The sequence below is a fragment of the Pieris brassicae genome, chromosome 5 (assembly GCF_905147105.1).
Source record: "Pieris brassicae chromosome 5, ilPieBrab1.1, whole genome shotgun sequence".
Lineage (NCBI taxonomy): Eukaryota > Metazoa > Arthropoda > Insecta > Lepidoptera > Pieridae > Pieris > Pieris brassicae.
In genome coordinates this window covers 10713984-10736824 of record NC_059669.1, presented here as the reverse complement: position 1 = coordinate 10736824, position 22841 = coordinate 10713984, and the positions used below count along the sequence as shown (strand labels likewise).

At 34.0% G+C, this 22841-nt stretch overlaps 3 protein-coding genes across 3 annotated transcripts; 2 read left to right on the top strand and 1 right to left on the bottom strand.

Annotated features, from left to right (window-relative positions):
• The first annotated feature begins 1525 nt into the window (after window positions 1–1525).
• Window positions 1526–18411, top strand: LOC123709692 (kinesin-like protein KIF12). Its single transcript, XM_045661187.1, has 13 exons — window positions 1526–1885; window positions 3468–3612; window positions 5351–5449; window positions 7847–8000; window positions 8386–8517; window positions 12271–12411; window positions 13038–13179; window positions 13751–13987; window positions 15084–15199; window positions 16008–16112; window positions 16744–16861; window positions 17365–17581; window positions 18069–18411. The coding sequence occupies exons 1-13, from the start codon at window positions 1747–1749 to the stop codon at window positions 18193–18195; spliced, it is 1872 nt and encodes a 623-aa protein (XP_045517143.1). The 5' UTR covers window positions 1526–1746; the 3' UTR covers window positions 18196–18411.
• A 106-nt stretch (window positions 18412–18517) lies between these two features.
• On the bottom strand, window positions 18518–19406 carry LOC123709691 (PHD finger-like domain-containing protein 5A). Its single transcript, XM_045661186.1, has 3 exons — window positions 19188–19406; window positions 18921–19111; window positions 18518–18716 (listed from the first exon to the last, which is right to left on the bottom strand). Exons 1-3 carry the CDS (start codon window positions 19237–19239, stop codon window positions 18627–18629), a joined length of 333 nt encoding a protein of 110 aa, XP_045517142.1. The 5' UTR covers window positions 19240–19406; the 3' UTR covers window positions 18518–18626.
• Window positions 19407–19599: 193 nt separating this feature from the next.
• On the top strand, window positions 19600–22748 carry LOC123709207 (probable ATP-dependent RNA helicase DDX47). The gene is made up of 8 exons (XM_045660319.1): window positions 19600–19857; window positions 20089–20347; window positions 20416–20582; window positions 20716–20952; window positions 21409–21632; window positions 21723–21855; window positions 22143–22271; window positions 22569–22748. Exons 1-8 carry the CDS (start codon window positions 19687–19689, stop codon window positions 22710–22712), a joined length of 1464 nt encoding a protein of 487 aa, XP_045516275.1. The 5' UTR covers window positions 19600–19686; the 3' UTR covers window positions 22713–22748.
• Window positions 22749–22841: the final 93 nt, after the last annotated feature.

Below are 22841 nucleotides of genomic sequence, written 5' to 3'. Positions count from 1 at the left end.
GAATGGAAAGGAAACTACCTATGAGATGGCAAAAGTGCATAGAAAACAATGGTTCATACTTTGATTAATTAAATATAGTATATTTAAAAATATTCGACTTTTTGTTCCTCCCATACAAAACGCCAATTTCATATGTACGGACCTAATATTTAACGGTTTCGGAATTTTGGCAGCATCGGCACGTCATAACCTCAACAGCTCAAATTCAATTTAGAGACTGGCAATGGCAATCCATACAAAACCAGCGACATCAGCGCCATGTATATATTGCTATCAATCCTTGCAATCGCCCTTTTATAAAAATGTAATGCAAAATTCCTAGCAACAATTCGGCCTCACCCGGGACTTTAACCTTGATCATATACAATCTAATTGCAAGACCACGGTAGAAGTAACCTCATATCTACCGAGCATATACCACATAAATTATATGTATATAATCATAATGATAACTATTGAACGTAAAAAAATCAATTTGTCTATATTTATACATTGTAATGCAGTTCAGAACTATGTAGTGTGAAAGACAACCGATTGTTCATTTATTATTCAAAACAACGATATACAATGTCAAATAAAGTTATTCATATACGAACGTCAAGAAAAGAGTTAAAAAGCTTTAAATTTACCTTTAATGCAATAATAATTTTAAGGCATACATGATTGAACATATGAAAAAGTCTCTCCGTTTGACCATCAAGTTTATGTTCCATAACATGCTCCAATCATTCCTCTGATATTTTATAGATTCATTTTATAGAGAGACGAGAAACAACTATCAGCAGTAGACATGACATACAAAACGCAACATCAGATTATATTGACTTGTATCAGCTATCGCGGTATATGCTTAAAAGTAATATTAAGAATGTGCATAGCACTAAACCACCTGCATCATGAGCACACTCCACATGCAAAGCCTCTCGTATGTACCTTCACTTTCACACCATCACTTAACACAGCCGAATTAGGTATTTAGGTATTACTTAGTTTAATGTATTTAATTATTTTATAGATTTTTTCCTTTTGTTTGGACCTTTTTGGATATATTATGTATTCCATCTTTGGTTATACCTTTAGTATAATTGTTTTATAAAACTTATTTTAGCTGTAGGTTCATGAAACTGCAATAACTTCAAAATTCGTATTATCAGAAGTAGTTTATACCTGACACGACATAAATTCATACAAGCTCGTGTCTACTGAAATTGTATTTTATTCTTACTCAATATAATTTATACTTAATCAACGTCGGATAATGTTCAAGACAAAATATCTAGATCCGAAATCCCGCTCAATGTTGTACAAAACTTATAAACAAAATAACAATATTATCTAAAAAACAATTAGGCATATTTTACTACTAAATGATATTCCTTAACTACCACTATTCTAAAATATACACTCAGATCGTAATCAAAACGTTGAAAAATAATGTTACTTACATATATAATTATTTATCGGCTGTCGGAAAGCTGAAGGGATTTACCAGCTATTCGTTCAGTAGCTTCCGCGCGTGTGTGTACTTCAGTCGCGTAATGGTAATATAAATTTTTTCGCGCCATTTGATGTGTCAAACGTCATAATTATTTCATTTATGCTCGTTAAATTTTAACTGTTTTCACTTTCCAGAGCGTAGTTAAATATTTAACCCGCATTAATTATACAGTTCATAAAATTTATTATTGCGATGAAAACTGTTTTCTATTAGTGGATTTTAAGTGAAAATGTGCTTTGTAACAAAAAATGTCGCTGAAAAATCTTCAAATGTTTCAACCATTAACACAGACCTACCATAGAGCGACGCCGATGAAGGCACCACCGACTGCTCTATCAAGAACTATTTCAAAGTCAGCCGAAACCTTGGCCGGAAGTGCAAGATATGGTACGATAATTTAAATAACTCGTAAAGGATATAATCGTGAAATATATTAATAATTGTAGCTAAGTAGCTAGCAGAGCGACTACCCAGAAATCGTGCGTTCAAACCCCGGCTATTAACCAATAAATTATATGGAACTTTTCTACACTTATAAATAACAAAAAAATGTAAATCTCTAAATTTACTGACAGTTCTCAAATCAAGGGCACAAAACGTACAAGAAGAACTGGCATGACACTCTAAGTCGCTCCTACTAACCTTATTTCATATGAAATTGAATATAATTCAATGTAACCATCATGTCTCCGGTTGTACAGCAAACAGTTAGGCTGACTGCCTATAAAGTAAATTATCAGAGAAACAGACAAGCAAAGCAAAGACCACAATTAAAAACTAAAATTGTCTTATCTAGTTATGAACTCAGTCCCTTTTATGAGGTCACAAGATAAAATATTTAGTTAAACCCGTTTCAAGTACAAGTTCAATGGAATAATATAATGTGTTCTGGGCAGCAAAAATATTTACAATTCCGTTACTCTACAATCATTGATTTCCGGTTATTTCATAATGGTTCATAAAACTTCTAAATTGTTACTTTTACCTAGTAACTAAATATGATAAGCATTGGTAGTTAAATCAGTATTGATTTCACTAAGAACAATTGTTCGGATTAATACCTACAGCTAAGTGTTTTTCAAAGCAGATTTTGCCGGGCACTACCACTGTGTGGAACCAGCTGCTCACTGAAGTATTTTAGAACCAATTCGATTTAGGATCCTTCAAGAAAAGAGCGTACCTATTCTTAAAGGACCTCTTGCATTGAGTCTCTATGAGCGGCAGCATCACTTAACATCAGGTGAGCCTAGTGCCCGATTTCCCTCTGTTCTATAAAAAAAAACAACCCTTTATGGTCATTACATTTTTAAAGATAAATAGGTCAGAGCCCGACACATGTTGCAGATTTTCGGGTTTTAATTAATGCACTTTTCCGGTTTCCTTCTCTGGAGGAAGTCCTAATAGCTCAAGAAAGAAAACTTGGTACAACCGTGATTCATACAACATCAGGATCAAGCACGCTTATGCCACTGTTAAATGCTTTAGAAACTACGTAATAAAATGTCTATACTAACTCCTCTCACACTGTTAGGCAACTGCTAACATATACTTGTTTTATTATCACAGGTATTATAATAGACGTATAGGTACAAAACGTTCTTAATCTATTTCGGCATCCCGATTAAAGAATCGAATATAGCCTACCTTTGTTGCCGGTCGCTTGGCGTGCTTGTAGGCTTAGTGGTTATTGTCTTTTTAAATATAGCGGAAAAACGAGCCTACGCCTTGACCAAAAAGATCAGTTATTGAAGCCCATGAATATCCAATTTACTAAAAGCGTTGCAGACCTTTGAGGGAAGAATTAAAGTTTAAGAATTAAGAAAGAAAGTTTAACAGTAAAGAATTTTTCAAATTATTTACTGTTAAACTTTCTTTTATGTATAAAAAGCTATCATAGTCATAGTGTATTATTATATATTTCTCATATTAACTAGAACTCATAGAAGTGTTTATTCATATCTTTTCTTAGGTAAAGAGTTGAAGACCCGCAAGGCAAGGAGTACGGAGCAGCCAGGAGGTGGTCTTGCTAAAGGGGGTAGCTCCTTGGGTTTGCCACTCATAAGTAAATGCAATGGAGACAGCGATAGTCTAAAGACCAGATCCAGAAATGGGAGGTATGTTACCATACCAACCATACAAATTATAAAAAAAAAATGTTCAGGGGCACCATAACCATGATCATTTATCTTCGATAGCATGGTTAGGCTTCTGTGTCTACAGATCAGAGATTTCTATCGTGTCTAAGACATGCCGACGAGTAGAACATTAATTTAGTTTGTAATGCTTTAACAGAATCTGGAGGTGTATTCGATTCCATACTTCATACTAAGACTCGTATTCGTTAAAATCATCAAATAGTATTCTTATAATATATGCTATAAACCCGTTTGGGTAGGTCTTCTTTCTATTTTAAACAACAGAATAAGCTTGAATCTTAACACACCATAAAAGGATTTTTAAAAAAGTCATTTTTTTTTTATAGCAGGGATCAAACGGGCAGGAGTTATGATGTTAAGTAATACCGCCCCCTATGGACACTCACAATAACCGAGGGCTCGCTCGCTATTATTACAATAATATTTGAACACAAATACTACCTACATATATATATATATATGGAACACAGTTCTTACTAACGGAACGCTGTCTCATTCCACCACAACATGAACATTATTTGACAGAAAGGGACAAATGAGTATTATAATTCAGGGTAAATGTAAAACCTATTCTAAAATAATTTGTATTTTGAATTATTTTTACCTAAAATCCAAACGTAACATTACGTGATAGGCCTTGAACCATCACCTGGCGGAAAGTGTATAAGATTGTCCAATAAATATTAAATGCACAATCAGTCACCGGCGCCCTCGTCACGCGAACCAATTTCCAGTGAAGCCTATGTTAGTTTGGGGTAAATTGATGGACAAGGGCCATCCTAATGATTACAAAATACCTAGATTTTACCAAAATACCTGTATAACGGATTACAGCTTACTATTAAAAAATGCGTATACTAGTGTACACACATAAGAAGTGACACTTCCTTATGACCTTATGTTTCGAAAAATGATCTACTAATAATATGCATGTTTATTGAAATTGGTTAAATATAGTTAAATTAGATAAAGTTTACGAAAAGGTTTTTATTATCAAAGTCATGAATACAAATAACATTTTTTTTTCATTTTACCACATTATTACAGAATTTCATTAAATGTAATAGAATTATTACTATCAGTGTTATCGTTATTATATATTTTTGTTATTAATGGCTTCGAATCTCTTCGAATCAACCGTCGTAGGGTCAAGAAAAAGTGCGCGTAACTGTAAAATGTGACGCGTAACCGAAAATGTGACGATATTTTTTTCCTTACGCCGATAAAGAAGTTTAATTTCAATAATATAAGATTTATTTGATGATTTTTGTAAAGAACCGAACGTCGTATTGGTATTTCATATCTTCTTTCACTCCCCCTGTCTTCGGCAAGCCTTGGCGCCTATGAACTAAGGCCTGTAAGATCCTTAACTAAACGGTCCAGTAGGGGTCTCTTGGAGTCTCGTGTCTTTCACTTAATAGTTTTAACCTGTAGACATGGACATAATAATACGCGTTATAAATAGCTGCTCCCCTTACAATTTGAAATCAATTTTCCTTCTGTTTTCCTAATTAGTTTTTTCTCGGGTTTTTAACGTTTGCCTTTAAGTGCTGCCACACTAAATCTTGGATTTTATTTTCCTGTACCTATATATTGCCGAGTGCAACACTTCTTATTACTATATAAAGGAAGTAATGGTTCCGTAAAGTATCAAATCAAAATATTAAAACTAAAATAAAAACTGCGGGCATTTCAGTGGTAGCCGAAGTAGCAGGACAGGCAGCGTAGACCGGAGCACCCGGGGTTCGAGTACTACCCTCAACTCTGATGAAGATAACATCAATGTTGTAATAAGGTAAATAACAAATAGTTATGCTGTCTAGCTGGATGGAGGTAGTGGCTGATCAATTTTAAAGAAAGCATTGTTAAGTGCCTATCTAGTGCCTAATCCGGTTTTGATAGTATTTTTTATAAATAATAATAATTTTGTATAAATATTTACCAAAATTGTCATATACTTTCGATAAAACAGCTTGTGACAAATACACTAGATATAGTACTATGTATGATGTGGTACCACCAATAAATAAATAAATGTGTGCGTGTACTAGTGAATAATAAGTGAAACTTCTTTGTGACCTTTTTTTTCCAAAAACTATCTACTATTTGCAACTTTCCAGTTATTGGTTCAATAAAGTTAAATAAGATAAAGTTTACCAAAAGGCTTTTATTATCAGAGTCATGAATACAAATAATACAATTATTTCATTTTACCTTATTACTACTAAGATTATTACAGAATTTCATTAATTGTAATAGAATTAGTTCTATCATTGTTATCGTTATTATATATTTTTGTTATTAAAGACTTCAAATCTCTTCGAATCAACCGTGGTAGGGACAAGAAAAAGATGGCGCGTAACGGAAAAATATAACGTGTAACCGAAAAATGTGACGATAAAACCAATACCGATAAAGAAGTTTAACTTCAATAAGTTCTGTATTCAGAACAACTAACATTATACTGAACACCATTACAAATTATGCTGTCTTCTGTTGTGTTCTAATATGTTTATGTTTTCGAATGGTCCAAGCTTTTTAAATGTTTATCACAGGTATTAGATTTTTTATCGTAATCCTACCGTAAACCTAGGAAAAAACAACCACCAAACTAACAGAACTTGCATTCATATTGTATGAACTAAGGCTTTACATGTTACTCACTCAGGCTTTCTTAGTTTTATAAGCGTGGCGATTTCCTTAATCCTCGGAGTTACGACCCGAGATTACGAGCCAGACGTAGGCAGACTCTTCGACTGTTACAATGCATTCATTCTTTACATAGCAATTATCATTTTATTATGAATGATAATTGAATGTAACGAACGAATGCAATGTACAGCCTTGATTCATTCACACATCTTGAAGTGAATTGATAATTCACAATTTTAAATATTTAAGAAAAAAATTAACATTAAATTTGTTGAACAGAATCTCATTAAACAACAAAGGTTTGGCGATAAGTCGTTTTTAAATTACAAAAATCATTAGGAGTCTCCGTTTCCTTATCACCGGTGTAATAGGTTGTTGACATTGACTAATAAATGAATTTTATTGATTTTTACCACCCTCATGGTAACTAGCTAATGTGGATGTGATTAATTATATTACCTTGAAGTTTTTCTAGTTTTATGGGTGACCTAATACCCTGAAATAGTTTTACTTTAAACTTCCATACCAAATATATTCGTATGTTTCATATTAATAAAACAAATTCACGACGTAAGCCAAATCAGAACTGAATATGGTCCGAAAAATCCTATTTCAGAGCGAGTCTTTACAACAGCTTATCTCCTGTATCGCAGTACGAGAAGTAGTAGTTTTTTGGAAGCTAAACTCTAATGCAATAACAGCGTATGGTGGCGTGATATATTTTACTTTTTATGTTTAAATATATTTTTTTTTCTCATATGTCACTTAAATGAGAAGAAACATATAGGTTTATCCATCTCCGTTAATATTAATATTTCATACCGTTTTATCATTGTGTTTATATTTGTCAGTTATTACACGATCCAAAGTCAAAACGTAATTCATTTAAATTTTAATTTAAAAAAACAACGGTCAACAATGTGCGCGCGTTTTACTCTGTCGCTTATGCACTGAAATAAGTGTTGTTCAACGGACAATAGCTTCGAAGCGACATCTACAATCTGCGCTTACCATTCACTGCGAGATGTCATATCCTGAATCCGATAAACGTAAACAACCGACTTGATCTTACATCGTTCACTTCAGTGAGCTTTCGTTCTACCCCGCGACCGCCCAAATGAGTTGTCAATAAAACAGTCTTTTGGGCCTTCGGGTCGGACAGTCAGTCAACCCCTTTAGGTTAGAGAAACAGTACACGATCGTCCCTTCATAGCCTACACATATTGACGGTCTTTATTTTAAAATTTCTTAAAATATGTAGTACTTGTTCTTGTGGCCATATAGAGGTAAAGCGTGATCGACTATCTAGATTCGGCATCAAAGGCATCGCTTTAGGTCGCCGTGCCAGCGGGGAGAGAGAGAGAGAGAGATCTTCTAAACACGATTTAATTATTCCGGCATTCAAAGGCATTTTTAGTGGTCAATGATTTTTTATTTATGTGTGTAACACATAATATTAAATGGTATTATTATACCGTTGGTGAAACTATAAATTATATATTTATAATTTATAGTTTAGATTGTAAATTTCCGAATATAGAGTCCGGCCAGTAAACGAAAAGGAGCGGTCTATAAGAGAAAGAGATATGCTGGAATTTCCTGGAAAAGGGCAAATCATCTGCCACAGCACTACACCTGGACAGAAGCCCAAGGTGTTCTCCTACAACGTAGTATTTGAACCAGCGGCGACACAGGTAAATAGGATATAATTTATATGTAGCATTGTTGTCAGCAAATTTATATCTAAATGTCTGTAAAGGCATACTTAACAGCCTCTTATACTGAAGAATGGTATAAAAACATAGTTTATTACTAGAACTAATACTACTACTAACTAGAACCATTTTAGGTTAGGGCCTCAGATTTCTGTATCTGTTTCATGATCATCTATCTCAATCTAATAGGCAAGTGGGGATGGATCAGCCTCGTGCGCCTGACATACGCCGTCAGATTTCCTCTCGATGTTTTCCTTCACCGTTCGATCAAATGTTAAATGCGCACATAAACAAAGAGTCTAGTATAGTTTAGTGTAGATAGCTTGCCTTATAATGATTTTCACACTTTCATTATTTTCTGTAGGATGACGTTCTAGAATATTCAGGCATCAAGCGATTACTTGAGATGGCAGTGGAAGGTTTCTCCTGTACAGCCTTTTGTTACGGTCAAACTGGGAGTGGGAAGACTCATACACTAACAGGACCACCAGGATTGGTAACGTTTTATTAGAGAAATACATAAAAAATAGATTAATTTGTATAAGTAACTAAAAACATAGTTTGGTGTGTTTGAAAATTTGGTTTTTATGGTTTAAATAACCAAATTTTTTAAATTTAGTTGAAGAAGGTTTTAGCCAAGATTTGTTACGTGTATTAATTATGCCTTATCTAATAAGTATTAGTTTGTCTAAACATGGAAATAAATACAAAAAAATATGTACTAAATTTGTATAAGTATCGGTAGTTCCCTAAGGTAAGTAATGAATGAAACATACCTAGATGAAGACTGAAAATTTTTAGGAAATGAAAAACGGCTTAATGTAGAAACTTGCCAATACTTTTATTATTTTCATCGTCGCATTCGATGGAACCACTGAGAAAAGCAGTGGGCCCATTCTTCCTTAGGGATCACTTATATGGCATTTTCGTACGCTTTTCAGGGCTCGTAGAGCGAGTTTTATCTTTAGTTCTTGGGAATAAATGAAAGTCGCAGGGCGCCAGGTCAAGACCGTATGGCGGATGACTCATTATCTCGACACCTGCCATACTGAAATATTCAATAGTCCGTTTTGCGGAGTGCGTCTCGATTGTCGTGGTGAAGGAGGATCCCGCTTCGAGGGCGCTGCTGTCGAATTTTTTTCAAGACAACAGGCAAACAGCGATTGACATACCTGTCTGTAGTAACTGTCCTACCTACCTACTGAGCTGATTGTCTTTTGGTTTCGGGTTCGTAGCAATATATCCAGCTTTCATCACCTGTGACGATGTCAATTACAGCATTTGAGTCACCGCCGTTGAACTTATCTAACATTTGGCGACACCAGTCCATGCAAAGGTTTTTCTGGTTGTCGGTTAAAGTATGTGGAATACACCTGGTACAAAGCTTCCTAACGCCTAAATGTTCGTGTAATATTTTTTGAACTTGACTCATACCAATGCCTAGGCTTGCCCGTATTTAATAATGGGATAGCTGATCTTATCTTCCTCTATCATGTGTGGCATAGCACTGATGTTATCTTCAGTAGTCGCTATTAAAGAACGTCCCTCACGCGGATCATCATTGAGATTGCTACGTCCACGCTTAAAGTCGTTAAACCAATTGTAAATAGTGGCACGAAATGGGGTTTTATTAAGAAATGCTAATCGCAGTCTATTATAGCTTTGTTGTTGAGTAAGTACACAATGAAAGTCATAATAAATCATTGACCGAAAATTTTCTCGCGTTAGGTTCATTTTCACGTGTAACGAGAGTTTTAGATTTGCCGCCAATTCACAAAAACAAATGACAAATAAATGTAATATACTCCATTAGGTTACCAAAGAGTTCTAAAATTAAAATTCAAACAAAGTTTTTGTTAGCAATGTTTCTAACTGGCCAGTTCGAAACATTTTCAATGTTACGTACAACGTGTTTCCTAAAGTGAGGCCCACGCCCTACAGGGGGCCAATTTTCTTGTTAAGAGGAGCGATTCGAATTTTTTTTAAATTATTTGGAAAATAGCAGTCATTTAATATTTTTTAAAACTGTGTTTCGTAAACAGAAAGTATGCTCAAGGTTTCTTAAATAAACAACTATTTTTTTAATATAAAAAGAATTTTAGAAAGGCTAATGGTACATGGTACATAAACGCTCGGGAAACACTGCTTTAATGTATTCGCGGGTTCTATTTATTACAAATATCTACGTTGACCTTAACCTGAAAAATCTAAATTAGTAAGTGATATTGACATATAAAATTAATTGCATAGAAGACACCTAACACTAATAAACTTTATAGAGCAAAGTTGGCGACCTCGTGGTCAACCGATCGATTTCCACCCTCATGTCTGTAGAATATCGACTATAGCTAATGGTTTGCGTTTTTAAGTTAGCATAACACGGTAATAACTCATTTTTAGTTGGTAACAATTTGAAATTCGTTCAAAGAACACAAAAGTTACACAATTTATACATAAAGATAAGGTTTTGTCTATTAACCCATTCAACACATTATTCTTAAAAGTCCAGAAGAACACACTCACTAGCACTCGGGCAGTGTGAGCATCTATGGGCTTCTATCACTTATCCTAAACCCCCCCCCCTAGCCCCCCGTTACATAAAAGGCATCAAGGCGTTGGGTTCGATTTCTAGGGTTGCAATATCTGTTAAGTTGGAGCCTAACGGGAGCTGTCACAACTTAAACTTAAGGAGAAGTTATAAACGCTATGTGGCCATTGTATCCTTACAATTTGATTCGATTGTAATCTATAAGAATCGATTAACAATTCGAATAGTCACGCCTTTTGAAAAGATTTTCGACGAGCTTCATGGTCACGATGAAATCAATCAATAGGACATATTATGCATATTACTTTCAATGTCTGTTTTTCTTCGCGTCGCTGAAAATCTATAGAAAAATAATACTTTCTGACTAAATACTTAAATATTTCTGTACAATTTGACCTTACCGGTAAAAGCTTGTCGCGTGACGTAACACTGTGTTAACTGCTTAATGATAACATAACATCGCTATCTACACGACATACATGGTTCATATTTGTGTATAATATTATACAAATAAACTTTGTGAGAATATGATTGACTTTATAAATCATCATCATCGTGTGTTAACGGACTATCATTTTAATTACATCCTTTAATAAAGTAAATCACTATTACACAATTTTCCTCGTTAATAAGAACGTTTGTTATTTTATTTATAATTCCTTCATTATATTATATTATTTTCTCAAATTTAGGCTGACTAACACAGCTTCGCAAGAAGTAACAACTAATCTGGATTGAACATTCAAAGTCGAGTCCTAACTCAAACCATGATAATTGTCCACCTTGCCCATATATAGATATACATACCTCATCTGTTCTTCACTTATATCATAGAACTATATATAATAAGGAGCTTCTCGGTTCCCTAAAAATATGTATTTATTCTCATCAGTATTATATCTTAACATAATCAAATTTGGTATAAGCGTAATTAAAAATGAGACGGAAAGCGCATACTTGCTGGGAGAGATCGTGAGTACGTTCAGTACAGTACGTTCTGGACAATTATTACCGCTGCCGGAAACATAACCTTTTTGTTGTGCGTTCGGCTCGCACTGTCCAGCGTCAACAAGCACCCATTCTTCAGTTACTCTCGCTGCTTAATGGTTTCTCGACTTTTCACCGGAGAGCGACCTATTTGTGAAGCGTATGGAGGTAATAAATATACTATGACTTAAAAATATACTTGGAAAAGATTAGAGGATAGCAGAAGGTTTACTGCCAATTTTGTAAATAGCTTAATTGTATTTTATTTTAGTTTTATGTTACTTTTAGTTTAGAATTTGGCCATGCATGGGCTGTAAATAAATAAACAGTTAGGTACTACAAATGCGATAGAACGACACAATACCTACACATATTTTCTCCTTCGCCTAATTAAAACCATTAATATATATATATATAAATTCTGTTTATTATTGGAATTGGTTACGTGAGTGGCGCTTCGCTAATCAAGTTGGAATGTGCGCACGGTACATCCAAAACTTGAGACTTCCGCCTCAGGTTTTTACTTGGTAGGCAAACTCCCCAATATATCCAGATTATGAACCCAACCTGTAAGTGTCCTAAATAATTACACTGACAATGACAGCTCTACCCCGGGTTCGAATAAAGTCACAGGATTACGTTTCATAGGACAAAACTATTATTTGTCGAATCTAATATTTTGAGAAATATTTATTTATATTTAATATCCTCTAGGTGGAAAGTGGAGCCAGTCCATACTCACCAGAACACGGCTTGGTTGTGCGATCTTTCGTCTATTTATATAGACTTATACGCGACCAACCAAATAGTCATTTTGTCCTTAAAGCTTCCTTCTTAGAGATTTATAATGAAAAGGTAATATGAAGAACTACTACTACTAAAGACCAGTTGAATAAATGTTGTACTGTTATGCTTTGTATTATGACATTTACCTTCAATTTCACTACAGATGTGTCTGTTATGTATTCAACTCTAGAAGAAAATGCCGTAGTTCTAAATAGAAACAACCGGGAGTTCGATCTCGGGGAAACCATAATTGTTATGAATTTATAGGGATTATACTAAAGCTGTTTTATAGGCCTTCGTCTGGATTAACGTTTTTATAAGTAATGCGAATTTATTGTTTGTTTTCTTGTTTTTTCCTAATTCATTTCTTATTGTTTTTATTGTGTGATTTTTTAAATGAATGTGCATTCTTATTGATTTAGAGTCACCTGTTGGGACAATATTGTGTTTTCTGTAAAAAATAAATGAAATAATATTATAAAATTAGGTCTCATGAACACGTCAGTTTAAAGGCTATATCTCAAAAACTACCGAACGGATTTTAGTGCGGTTTTCACCAAAGAACATGTGTAGATCATGAGGTACTAGAATGTAATAACATAATAGTATAATTCATTATGATTTTTATGTAAATATATGATAACTAACAAAAAATCCTTCACGAAACCATTTCTGTCGTCATCTATTATTTACAGGTGATAGATTTGCTAAATCCAGGTAGTTCGAGAAAACCACTCCAAGTGCGCTGGTCAAAAGAGAGCCGAAGCTTTTATGTAGAGAACTTGTTTATGGTCGATTGCGAAGAGTTGGATGACCTATTTGCTGTTTTAGAGGAAGGTGTGTTAAAAATATGTCATATTAATTTCCGTACGGAGCCGTACTCCAGTGGAGCTCGTGCATATAACTTTATTTTTCTCTACAATTTTCTGCGAACATTTATACTCGTACATCTATGACTATCACGCTTATTTGCCTCTGGGTATACACCCGGTAAACAAGTAGATGATTTTTTTTAATGAAACCTGGCCGTAACCAAGCTTTGATTATTAAAGATCTAGACATAAATCTGTGTGTGATTAGACATAATCAGAGAGATAAACATTGCAGATCATAATGATTCGTAGGTACTTGGTCTAAAAATTGCAACACGGCAGCTTTTCTGAAAAAATTATTAAAATTCACAATAAATTATTTTTTGGAAAACTCGACTGTAAAAGCCAGTCAATTTTATTTGGAAAATGATTTGTCGGGGCCGGGAAGCCTCCACTACTTTCTTGCTCCAATGCCTTAAGACCTATAAATCCGCCTCTTTTAAACGGCTAAGTTTTTTTAAGAAGCTTTTAATTATTATAATATTCCTAAATCAAAAATACGCATGATGAGGTATAACATTTTGATTTTATTTTAGGAATGCGTAACCGAGCAGTAGGCTCCCATTCAATGAACAGTCACTCATCGCGATCTCACACGCTCCTCTGCGTGCGCGTACGCCGTGACGTGCGCACTGCCGGTGACGTCACGTGCTCCACACACGGCAAAATCAACTTTGTCGATCTAGCTGGTAGCGAGATGACCAAAAAGACCCATAGCACCGGGAAAACGTTGGAAGAAGCGAATAATATTAATAGGAGTCTCATGGTTCTAGGTGAGTTGTCATCAGATAGTACAAGCTTGACATAAATATATTTATTTAACGGATAGATATAAATCAGTGACGCTACAACCGTTTTATGTCTGGTCCTGAGATTTCTGTACCTGTTTCATGATCATTTGTCAATCCACTAGGCAAGTAGGTGATCAGTCTCCTGTGCCTGAAACACGCCGTCGCCTTTTTGGGTCTAAGGCAAGCCACTTACGATGTTTTTCTTCGCCGTTCGAGAGAATGCTAAAACATATAAAGAAAGTCCATTGGTGCAAGCCGGGGATCGAACCTACAACCTCAGGGATAAGAGTCGCTGAAGCCACTAGGCCAACATTGCTCTCTTATGTAACAGATACGAAAATATATTCCCATTATTTCCATAATACCAGATTTCTCGAAGCGAATAAGTTGGTGCTAATATCCATTCACAGTTAAAATGTAATTTAAATGCGTATTTCTTGCATAAGCCATAGAAAATTGTATTTTTCTTTTTAAAGGAGATATATCATATACGTGTTTTATACTCGTATACCACAAAAAGGCTAGTCAGAATCTATGCGAAAACAAAAACAGCGTCTGCCACGCCAACAAATATAATTCTTATGCGCGTCATTAATTCACAAAAATTATAGCTTTATATTTTTCATATTGAGTATCAAGATTTCAGTCAAACTATAATCGTTGTTAACAAAAATGAAAATTCACTCATAATCATCAAATGGGTGTTAGTATAAACTCTTAGTCTACGTTCGTTATTGTTATTTTTGTTTCTTTGTTTTCTGCAATATGGACCCCTTTTGGGTGAAGGGCTCTTCCAGAACTTTCCATTTGGGTCTGTTTTTAACTTCCCCCATCTATTTCTCCCCAGAAACATTTACATTGCTTTAGTCAACAATATATTTACATGAAATTGTTTTACATAAAAATAAAATTGAAAAGATTCTGTGTTAACAAGAGAACGGGTTTTTGTGCATATCAATCCGAAATGGTTTGCTGAGAATCGACCCAGTGCACATGTATTGATTACTAAGCTACACAGGCCATAGCGGTCAATATATGAATATTTTTCAATTTTAAAATTGACATACTTTTTATTTAGGTTATTGTATAGCTCAACTAAGCGATGGCAAGAAACGTGGACACATCCCGTACAGAGACAGTAAATTGACGAAGTTGCTGGCGGACAGTCTTGCTGGAAATGGCGTCACGTTGATGGTAATAATATATTTGAAAAACACAAATTAATAGATACCACATGAGCTGTAAATATTTGATGGATAAATCTAGTCTAAAACTAGAGTGGACGACTACTTTTTCGAAAAAGACATCGATTTTAGTTTTTATGTATTATGTCGGCCCGCCCGTATAAGTAAACCTAATAAATTTAAAAGATACAAAAATTGTGAATCTTACCAAAATATAATTGTCATTAAAATTAGTCTACCAGTTTAGTGACATACAAAAAAACCATACGTATCTCTCGTCTTCATTAGCAAGCCTTTATTGCTGTAAAATACTTATCCTAGCAGTGCTAGATTAGCCATATAGCAAGAGTAGCAAATGATACGGGCTCCACGAATTTGGGGGCTCCGCTCTCCAACGTAACCGTAATAAAAAATATTATATAATATATATTAAATAGGCATCATAGTGTGTATCGAGCCTTACAGCTTGTTCTTGGACATAGGCTTCCACTGTTCTCCGTGTATAGCTTTACGTAGCCACATAAGGCTGCTGTATCATCTTCTCATCTGTTTATATGTCTTCCTCGTTTTTTTTTTGTCATAGGGACGAAGCCATTCCCTCGCTTTTTTCGTCCATTTATTTTTGTCTCCTCTCATAATGTGACCTGTACAATTCCATTTCAATATTTTACTATATTTATTTAAAATAAGTATAGTATTATAGTTACAATCAACACATATATTCGGCCACACAAAATATTTCCACAATATATCATCGTAGACTATATGTAATAGTAAATAATTAGCTAGCTTACTGATTCTTTTTTTTTTCAATATAGATCGCCTGTATAGCTCCAACAAAATCTAATCTGAGCGAGACAATCAACACTTTGAGATACGCTGCAAGAGCCAAGAAAATTAAGTCAAAGCCCTTAGTAAAGATGGTAAGAAATTATAATTAGAAATTAAGCTTGCGAAAATCATGTACCATAAACAATTCTAAGGCCGATTCGAGGGTTGTAGCGTCACTTTTTTTAGTTACTTAATCCAGTCCAGCAGACTCTCCTCCTGAGAACTGTGGTCGTAGGTTCGATCCCCGGCTTTGCACCAATGGACTTTCTTTCTATGTGCGCCTATAACATTGGCTCAAACGGTGTAGGAAAACATCGTAAAGAAAACGGCTTGTCTTAGACTCAATAAATCGACGACTTGTGTCAGGCACAGGGGGCTGATCTCCTACTTGCCTATAAGACTGACAAATGATCATGAAATAGCTACAGAAATCCGAGGCCCAGACCTAAAAAGATTGTAGCGCCACTGATAAAAATCCAGTCCACCAGATTTCAAACTCGGACTAGCAACATACGTAAAATTTTACATCAAACATGAACTCGATTGGTTAAAAGTTAAGATTGGGACTTAACTTAAAGTTATTAATGTTGTATTAGCAAATTCTTGCATATTATATATTAGGAAAGTTTACATCTCCACACTGCCACATACACACACACTAGCTAATCATATCGCTGCTCCTGGAGTATTAGATAAAGGGGATGTTAAAAGTTTTACTAACAGGACGCCAGAGATGCCCTAATACTAAGCCTGAAACGTGAAGTAGACACCCTGCAGGCTGAGAATCAGCATTTGCGTACAGCGCTCCACATACGGACGGATAACATTGCGGATTCATATGGTGAGACATTAATAACAATTGTCTTTATAAAGTGGAGTTTAAGATATATTTTTATTCAAATAACTATTTTATTTACGTTCTCATCAACACACGATCCACAACTGAGCTTTATTTAAGGCAGTTTATGCACCTACCCACTGAAGTATTTGCGAACCAATTAGACTTAGGGCAACTCGCGAGCGTCCGTGGGCGACGATATAACTTAACATCAGATGAGCCTGCTCGTTGTTTGCCCCAGCTCTATAAAAAAAATTATACTATGTGGGGCCGTACAAGTATCACGTAATCACTATAAGCATTTTTGAGGATTCCTACAAAAACATAATGCGTTTATGTACTATGATTTTAAAGAGCTTTGCTTACTTTTGCTGGCAAGTTGCAGCAAATCTGCTTAAGTATTACATTATATTGGATTTTGTTAAAAAATCTATATGCGCAATTCAAATTGTTATAAAAATACTTTGCCGTTCCGACGAATTATTATAAAATTTTATAATTCTAAGGTCAAAGGAATCGCCAAATACCTTTAGAAGCCAACAAGCTGTACCAACTACCGCAGTCGGAGTTGGTGGAACTTATCCAACTTCATATGGAAGAGAATTCCGCTTTAAGACATGAAAACTCAGAGCTATTTCATATAAGGGACCAGTTATTGCGCGACCAAGAGATATTAAGCAGAGAAAATGAAAGGTTACTAAAGAAATTGGAAGATGTCAACTCGTAAGTATTTCTAAGACCTGCAACTTGGACCTTGGACTTCGCCACTGTAGTTTAATAGGTATGCTTAGACATGTGTGTGGTGATGAATCTCAATGTCAATAAACTAATATCCTGTGTCATATTTCTGGGTTCGATTCTCAGTGATAGTGTAAAATCAAGTCAAAGTTTATGGTTAAAGACAAAGCTATTGGCAATAAGTTATTAATTATAGTATATAAGAAAGTATAAGTTGCATTAAATTTTAGTTACAAGTAAATAAAGGTTGAAATAAGTTAATTATTCCCATAGAACACTATTTGGATGATTTTAAATCAGGTCAGTGGTCAGCAATCAAAATGGCATGTACACACATTAAAAATAACATACACAGTGTAAAGCATGTTGCAAATTTTAACTATGTTATATCTTGCAATAAAAAAAAATTAATTAATGTAGGAAATACATAATATATAAAAGAAATTCCTTTTAATTGTTTATTCTTATTTAGTGTTTGCATCAGATCACCTATAATACCTGCTCGACCAACTTACACAGAAGCTGGGAGTACAGACAGCAATATTTGGACAAACACTGCAAGTTCCTCAAATAGCACTTATCGGAATAATGAATCTTAGCAAAATAATTCACATTATTAACTTAGTTGCTATAAAAACCTATTTTTGTGAATTTGGAGACAATAATATGATGTATATTTAAGGTATAATTTGATAAACAATTGATTGATCAATTAATTATGTATGATAGTTGTAAATTGTATGAGGCTTAGTACCAGGTTGATTTTTTAAGTTATTTTATTCCAATTCTAGTGAAAAATATATAAACATATTGAAATGTAACGAAGTTATTTTATTTTTGTGTTACTTTAACAAAAGAAAACTTGTATGATCAAATTTGATATGATACTTTAAAAAATAATATGAGACAAGCCAGCGCAGATATTGGAAACACCTTTTATTTTTGGAACATTCTTATATCATTATTTCTCATTCACACAAAAAGTCCATTGTCTTTCTAGTTTTAAAATAAAACTAGAAAGAAACTATTGCTAGTGTCTTCTAAAGCCATACTTCTTTCTTTCATAGAACAGATCTGTCTTAGAACTTCCGAGGTTTACAATTTTGGGACATCCATCTCTCTGAAACAAAATTTAAAAAAGATTACTTTATAATTTATAACATTACATTACTCATATTGACCAATTAATAAGCCAAGAGATATGCCATTCTTAGTTAACTAAAAATAAATTATGAATATTAATAATATTCCAACATAAAATTGAGAGAAAAAGTGTAATTTGTTTAAGGTTAACTATATCAAAAATATTGAATGTTGGTCTTACATCCTTCTCTTGAATGGTGCATTCTTTGCAGTAATATGCGTCTGAAACACCTGGGCCTCCACAAATAACACATCTTCCTTGATACGATCCGTAGTTACACTCATCACATATCCTTACCAAAGTGCATGGACGCACGTAAGAATCGCAAATAACACATTTACCATCACATTTCTCACACAAGCGTCCAATCGCTAAAACAAATTCAATAATAATGATAGCTAAAGAATAGAAATTAACATGATAAATGAACAAGTATAAAATACATACCGACGCCAGGTTGTTTTCGGCAAAAAATAAGATCAGGGTGATGCTTAGCCATTTTCAAATGATAACCACAAACAACCAATACCCTTAATATTTAAAAGATTGCTAGAATCACGAGGTTACAAATATAAATACACTATTTGTCTGTGTTTAGTAAATAATGTTCATATTTGAAATTAACCTAAAATAACCTAAACTATGACAATGTCCTTACTAAATTTGTGTACCAAACTTAAAAGCTATGTATATATACTAAACATAATATATACAATATAAAATAGGAATACAGATCATATATTTATTATTTGGATATTTGTCAATATTTAATTGTCAGCAAAAGTACTGTCAGTTTTTTTTCTAACGAAATGTCAAAATCTTTGACAATTCTTAAATGTCATTTGCTGATTCATCTGTATTCTGCGCTCAACGAAAGAATGTGAGACATGTGTTAATTATTGCAATATTTTTTTTAAAACAGAATTTTCTTTTTAATTGCCTAACAATGACTGCAGACAGTGATAAAAGTGATAATGAAAACCAGCTCTCAGATAAAAGTGATAATGAAAACCAGCACTCAGATAAAAGTGATAATGAAAGCCAGCCCTCTGAAGAAGACCAAGTTGAGGATAAAGTTAAAGAGCAGGAAGAAGATACTGGGACCTTTAAAGATTTGGTAAAGACTCATTTATTCCTACATTTCCCTGTAACAAAATGACAGAGGCAACATTTAAATATTCTTAAAAGCTATATATAAAATCCTCTTCCTGGTATCTGGCAAAGCTAACTACGTATTTTTAGGTTATGTTCCCCAAAACTATATTTAATGGTAACATGAAAAAACTGTTGCAAATAAGAAGTTATCCTAATTTTTTTAAATATTTATTTATGACTAACTTTATTACAGGGCGTAGTTGACGTATTATGCGAAGCTTGCGAAGAACTTAAATGGAAGAAACCTTCGAAAATACAAAAAGAAGCAATCCCAGTGGGTTTACAAGGAAAAGACATCATTGGTTTAGCTGAAACAGGTTCTGGAAAAACTGGAGCTTTTGCCCTGCCAATATTACAGGCATTACTGGAAAGTCCTCAGAGATACTTTGCTTTAATACTTACACCTACTCGAGAATTAGCATTCCAAATTTCAGAACAATTTGAGGCTCTTGGTTAGTTCTCCTTAAAATATTATATAATTTATTTATATAACATAATTCTTAAAACTTTACTTTTTAAGGTGCAAGTATAGGTGTAAAATGTGCAGTTATAGTAGGAGGAATGGATATGGTCGCCCAAGCACTAACTTTATCAAAGAAGCCTCACATAATTATAGCTACTCCTGGCAGACTTGTTGATCATTTAGAAAACACAAAGGGCTTCAATCTTAAAGCTCTAAAATATCTTGTAAGTAGATAAAGGTCAATTTCAACATTTTCTCAGTGATATGTAGATAGATTAACGAATGAATTCATTATATTTACATCTCAAAACTATACCTTAAAAATGGGGACAAAAGTTTAATGTATATGAATTGCAGGTGATGGATGAAGCTGATAGAATTCTTAACATGGACTTTGAAGTTGAAGTAGATAAAATATTAAGAGTGATACCTCGCGAGCGACGCACATATCTTTTCTCTGCGACTATGACAAAGAAAGTTCAGAAGCTACAGAGAGCTTCATTACAAGATCCAGTAAAGATTGAAGTCTCCACAAAATACCAGACTGTTGAAAAACTTCAGCAGTACTATGTCTTCATTCCAGTGAAATATAAGGTTTGTTTATTCAATTCTTCTATAACTCTGGTTAGTTCTACAAATATTAAATGTTAATTTTTTAAAGAATCACTGGACTACAATATCTTAAGTAAATTTAAGTTTGTAAATCAATTATGATACCCACATTTTGTTTTTTTTTTCTGGATCGATATAACATTGGTCATTGATTTTAAATTAATTACTTTATGTTACATATTTAGAATACCTACTAAATAATAGCACTAATACATGCTTTGTATACAACAATTTATATTTTGAGCTCCTTGTCAATGAGTTGATTAATGACTAAGCAAACAGCATAACAGAACATAACAGATAGATTGGATGATTCCAAGATTCTAGACTTGTCCCATTTTCTGCTCACTACTAATCTGGATTAGAATGGTGAATTGGGTTAGTGGGTTATACCCTGTACTCAATATCATCTTAATAAAATATTTCACAAAATTTCAGGATGTATACTTAGTGCACATACTAAACGAGATGTCTGGTAACTCGTTCATAGTATTCGTAGCTACATGTGCAGGTGCCTTACGAGCAGCTTTACTACTGCGTGCTCTCGGCGTGCCTGCTGTACCCTTACATGGGCAAATGTCTCAACACAAACGTCTGGCTGCCTTAAATAAATTCAAAAGCAAAGCCAGATCTGTACTCATTTGTACTGATGTTGCTTCAAGGTAACCTTATTTTCTAAATAATATATTTATATCATATTTATCCACCTTATTAATATATAACTATTTTTAACCTTAAAATTCTTATTTCAGAGGTTTAGACATCCCTCATGTAGATGTGGTGATAAACTTGGACATCCCATTGCATAGTAAGGATTACATTCACCGTGTTGGAAGAACAGCTCGAGCTGGTCGATCGGGAAAAGCTATCACATTTGTGTCTCAGGTATCTATTAATCAGTTTTTTTAAATTCATACAGATATTAAAAAACGTGTTTCTAATGACGTTAATTCGTTCTATAGATGTAAAAGTTTGTTGTATCTAGTATACACTATCCTGTATTTTATTACTTTAACAAAACAAATTACTATTGAAACTTTGATTTGTGTTACATTTAAGTTATTGTTGGTAATGTACCTTCTTATGTCTAAACTATTGAAAAGCGTCACTAGTCGTAAAACAAAATCACAATTTAACAAAACCAAACTTTTTAATTATAATATAAATTCCAGTACGATGTAGAGTTATACCAACGCATCGAACAGTTGATTGGTAAGCAGTTGCCCCTCTACAAGACAGAAGAGAGTGAAGTAATGGTACTACAGGAGCGAGTCGCCGAAGCTCAGCGACTTACCAAAATAGTAAGTAGTTCATCTGTAGCTTGAGATAAAATCACTTGTGTAACCGTGTAATGTAATGCAACAGGTGTAACCCTCCTAAGGCCAATCAAACTTGTATGAAATGACATAAATATGTAACAAAGCGCGAGCTGATGTAATTCACATAAAAATTGTTTTTGAAAAAAGGCTGAGTAGATAAGATGCCGACACAAATAAAAAAAAATCAGTAATTTATACTGATTAAATTTCAATCATTAAAATAATCAACCAAAAAAAATGTTTTTTTGGTAAAAATTATAAAGCTACTCTATTCATCAGGAAATGAAAGAACTTGAAGATAAGAAAGGCTCTAAGGGTAAAAAACGTGGTCCTGCTGATTCAGACGATGACACGGAAGAGGCAGCAGGTGTACGCAGACGAATCAAAGGGAAACCCAAATATGGCGGCAAAAAGAGACGTTAATTTTTATGCTAGATTTTAAATACACTATAATCATTATTAAATATTTAATTTGGCGATTCCCTACACTTTCAGTATGTCCTAAACTACTGCTGCTAACTGCAGGACCTAATTGTTAAAAGTACTTTAAAC

Coding starts and splice junctions, on each gene's coding strand:
- LOC123709691 (XM_045661186.1), bottom strand. CDS start 19,239: ATGGCTAAGCATCACCCTGATCTTATTTTTTGCCGAAAACAACCTGGC. Junction 19,112..19,187: donor CCGAAAACAACCTGGCGTCG/GTATGTATTTTA, acceptor AATTTGTTTTAG/CGATTGGACGCTTGTGTGAG. Junction 18,717..18,920: donor GCACCATTCAAGAGAAGGAT/GTAAGACCAACA, acceptor ATTTTGTTTCAG/AGAGATGGATGTCCCAAAAT.
- LOC123709207 (XM_045660319.1), top strand. CDS start 19,687: ATGACTGCAGACAGTGATAAAAGTGATAATGAAAACCAGCTCTCAGAT. Junction 20,953..21,408: donor TCATTCCAGTGAAATATAAG/GTTTGTTTATTC, acceptor ACAAAATTTCAG/GATGTATACTTAGTGCACAT. Junction 22,272..22,568: donor CTCAGCGACTTACCAAAATA/GTAAGTAGTTCA, acceptor TCTATTCATCAG/GAAATGAAAGAACTTGAAGA.
- LOC123709692 (XM_045661187.1), top strand. CDS start 1,747: ATGTCGCTGAAAAATCTTCAAATGTTTCAACCATTAACACAGACCTAC. Junction 5,450..7,846: donor AACATCAATGTTGTAATAAG/GTAAATAACAAA, acceptor TTCCGAATATAG/AGTCCGGCCAGTAAACGAAA. Junction 13,988..15,083: donor TAGGAGTCTCATGGTTCTAG/GTGAGTTGTCAT, acceptor CTTTTTATTTAG/GTTATTGTATAGCTCAACTA.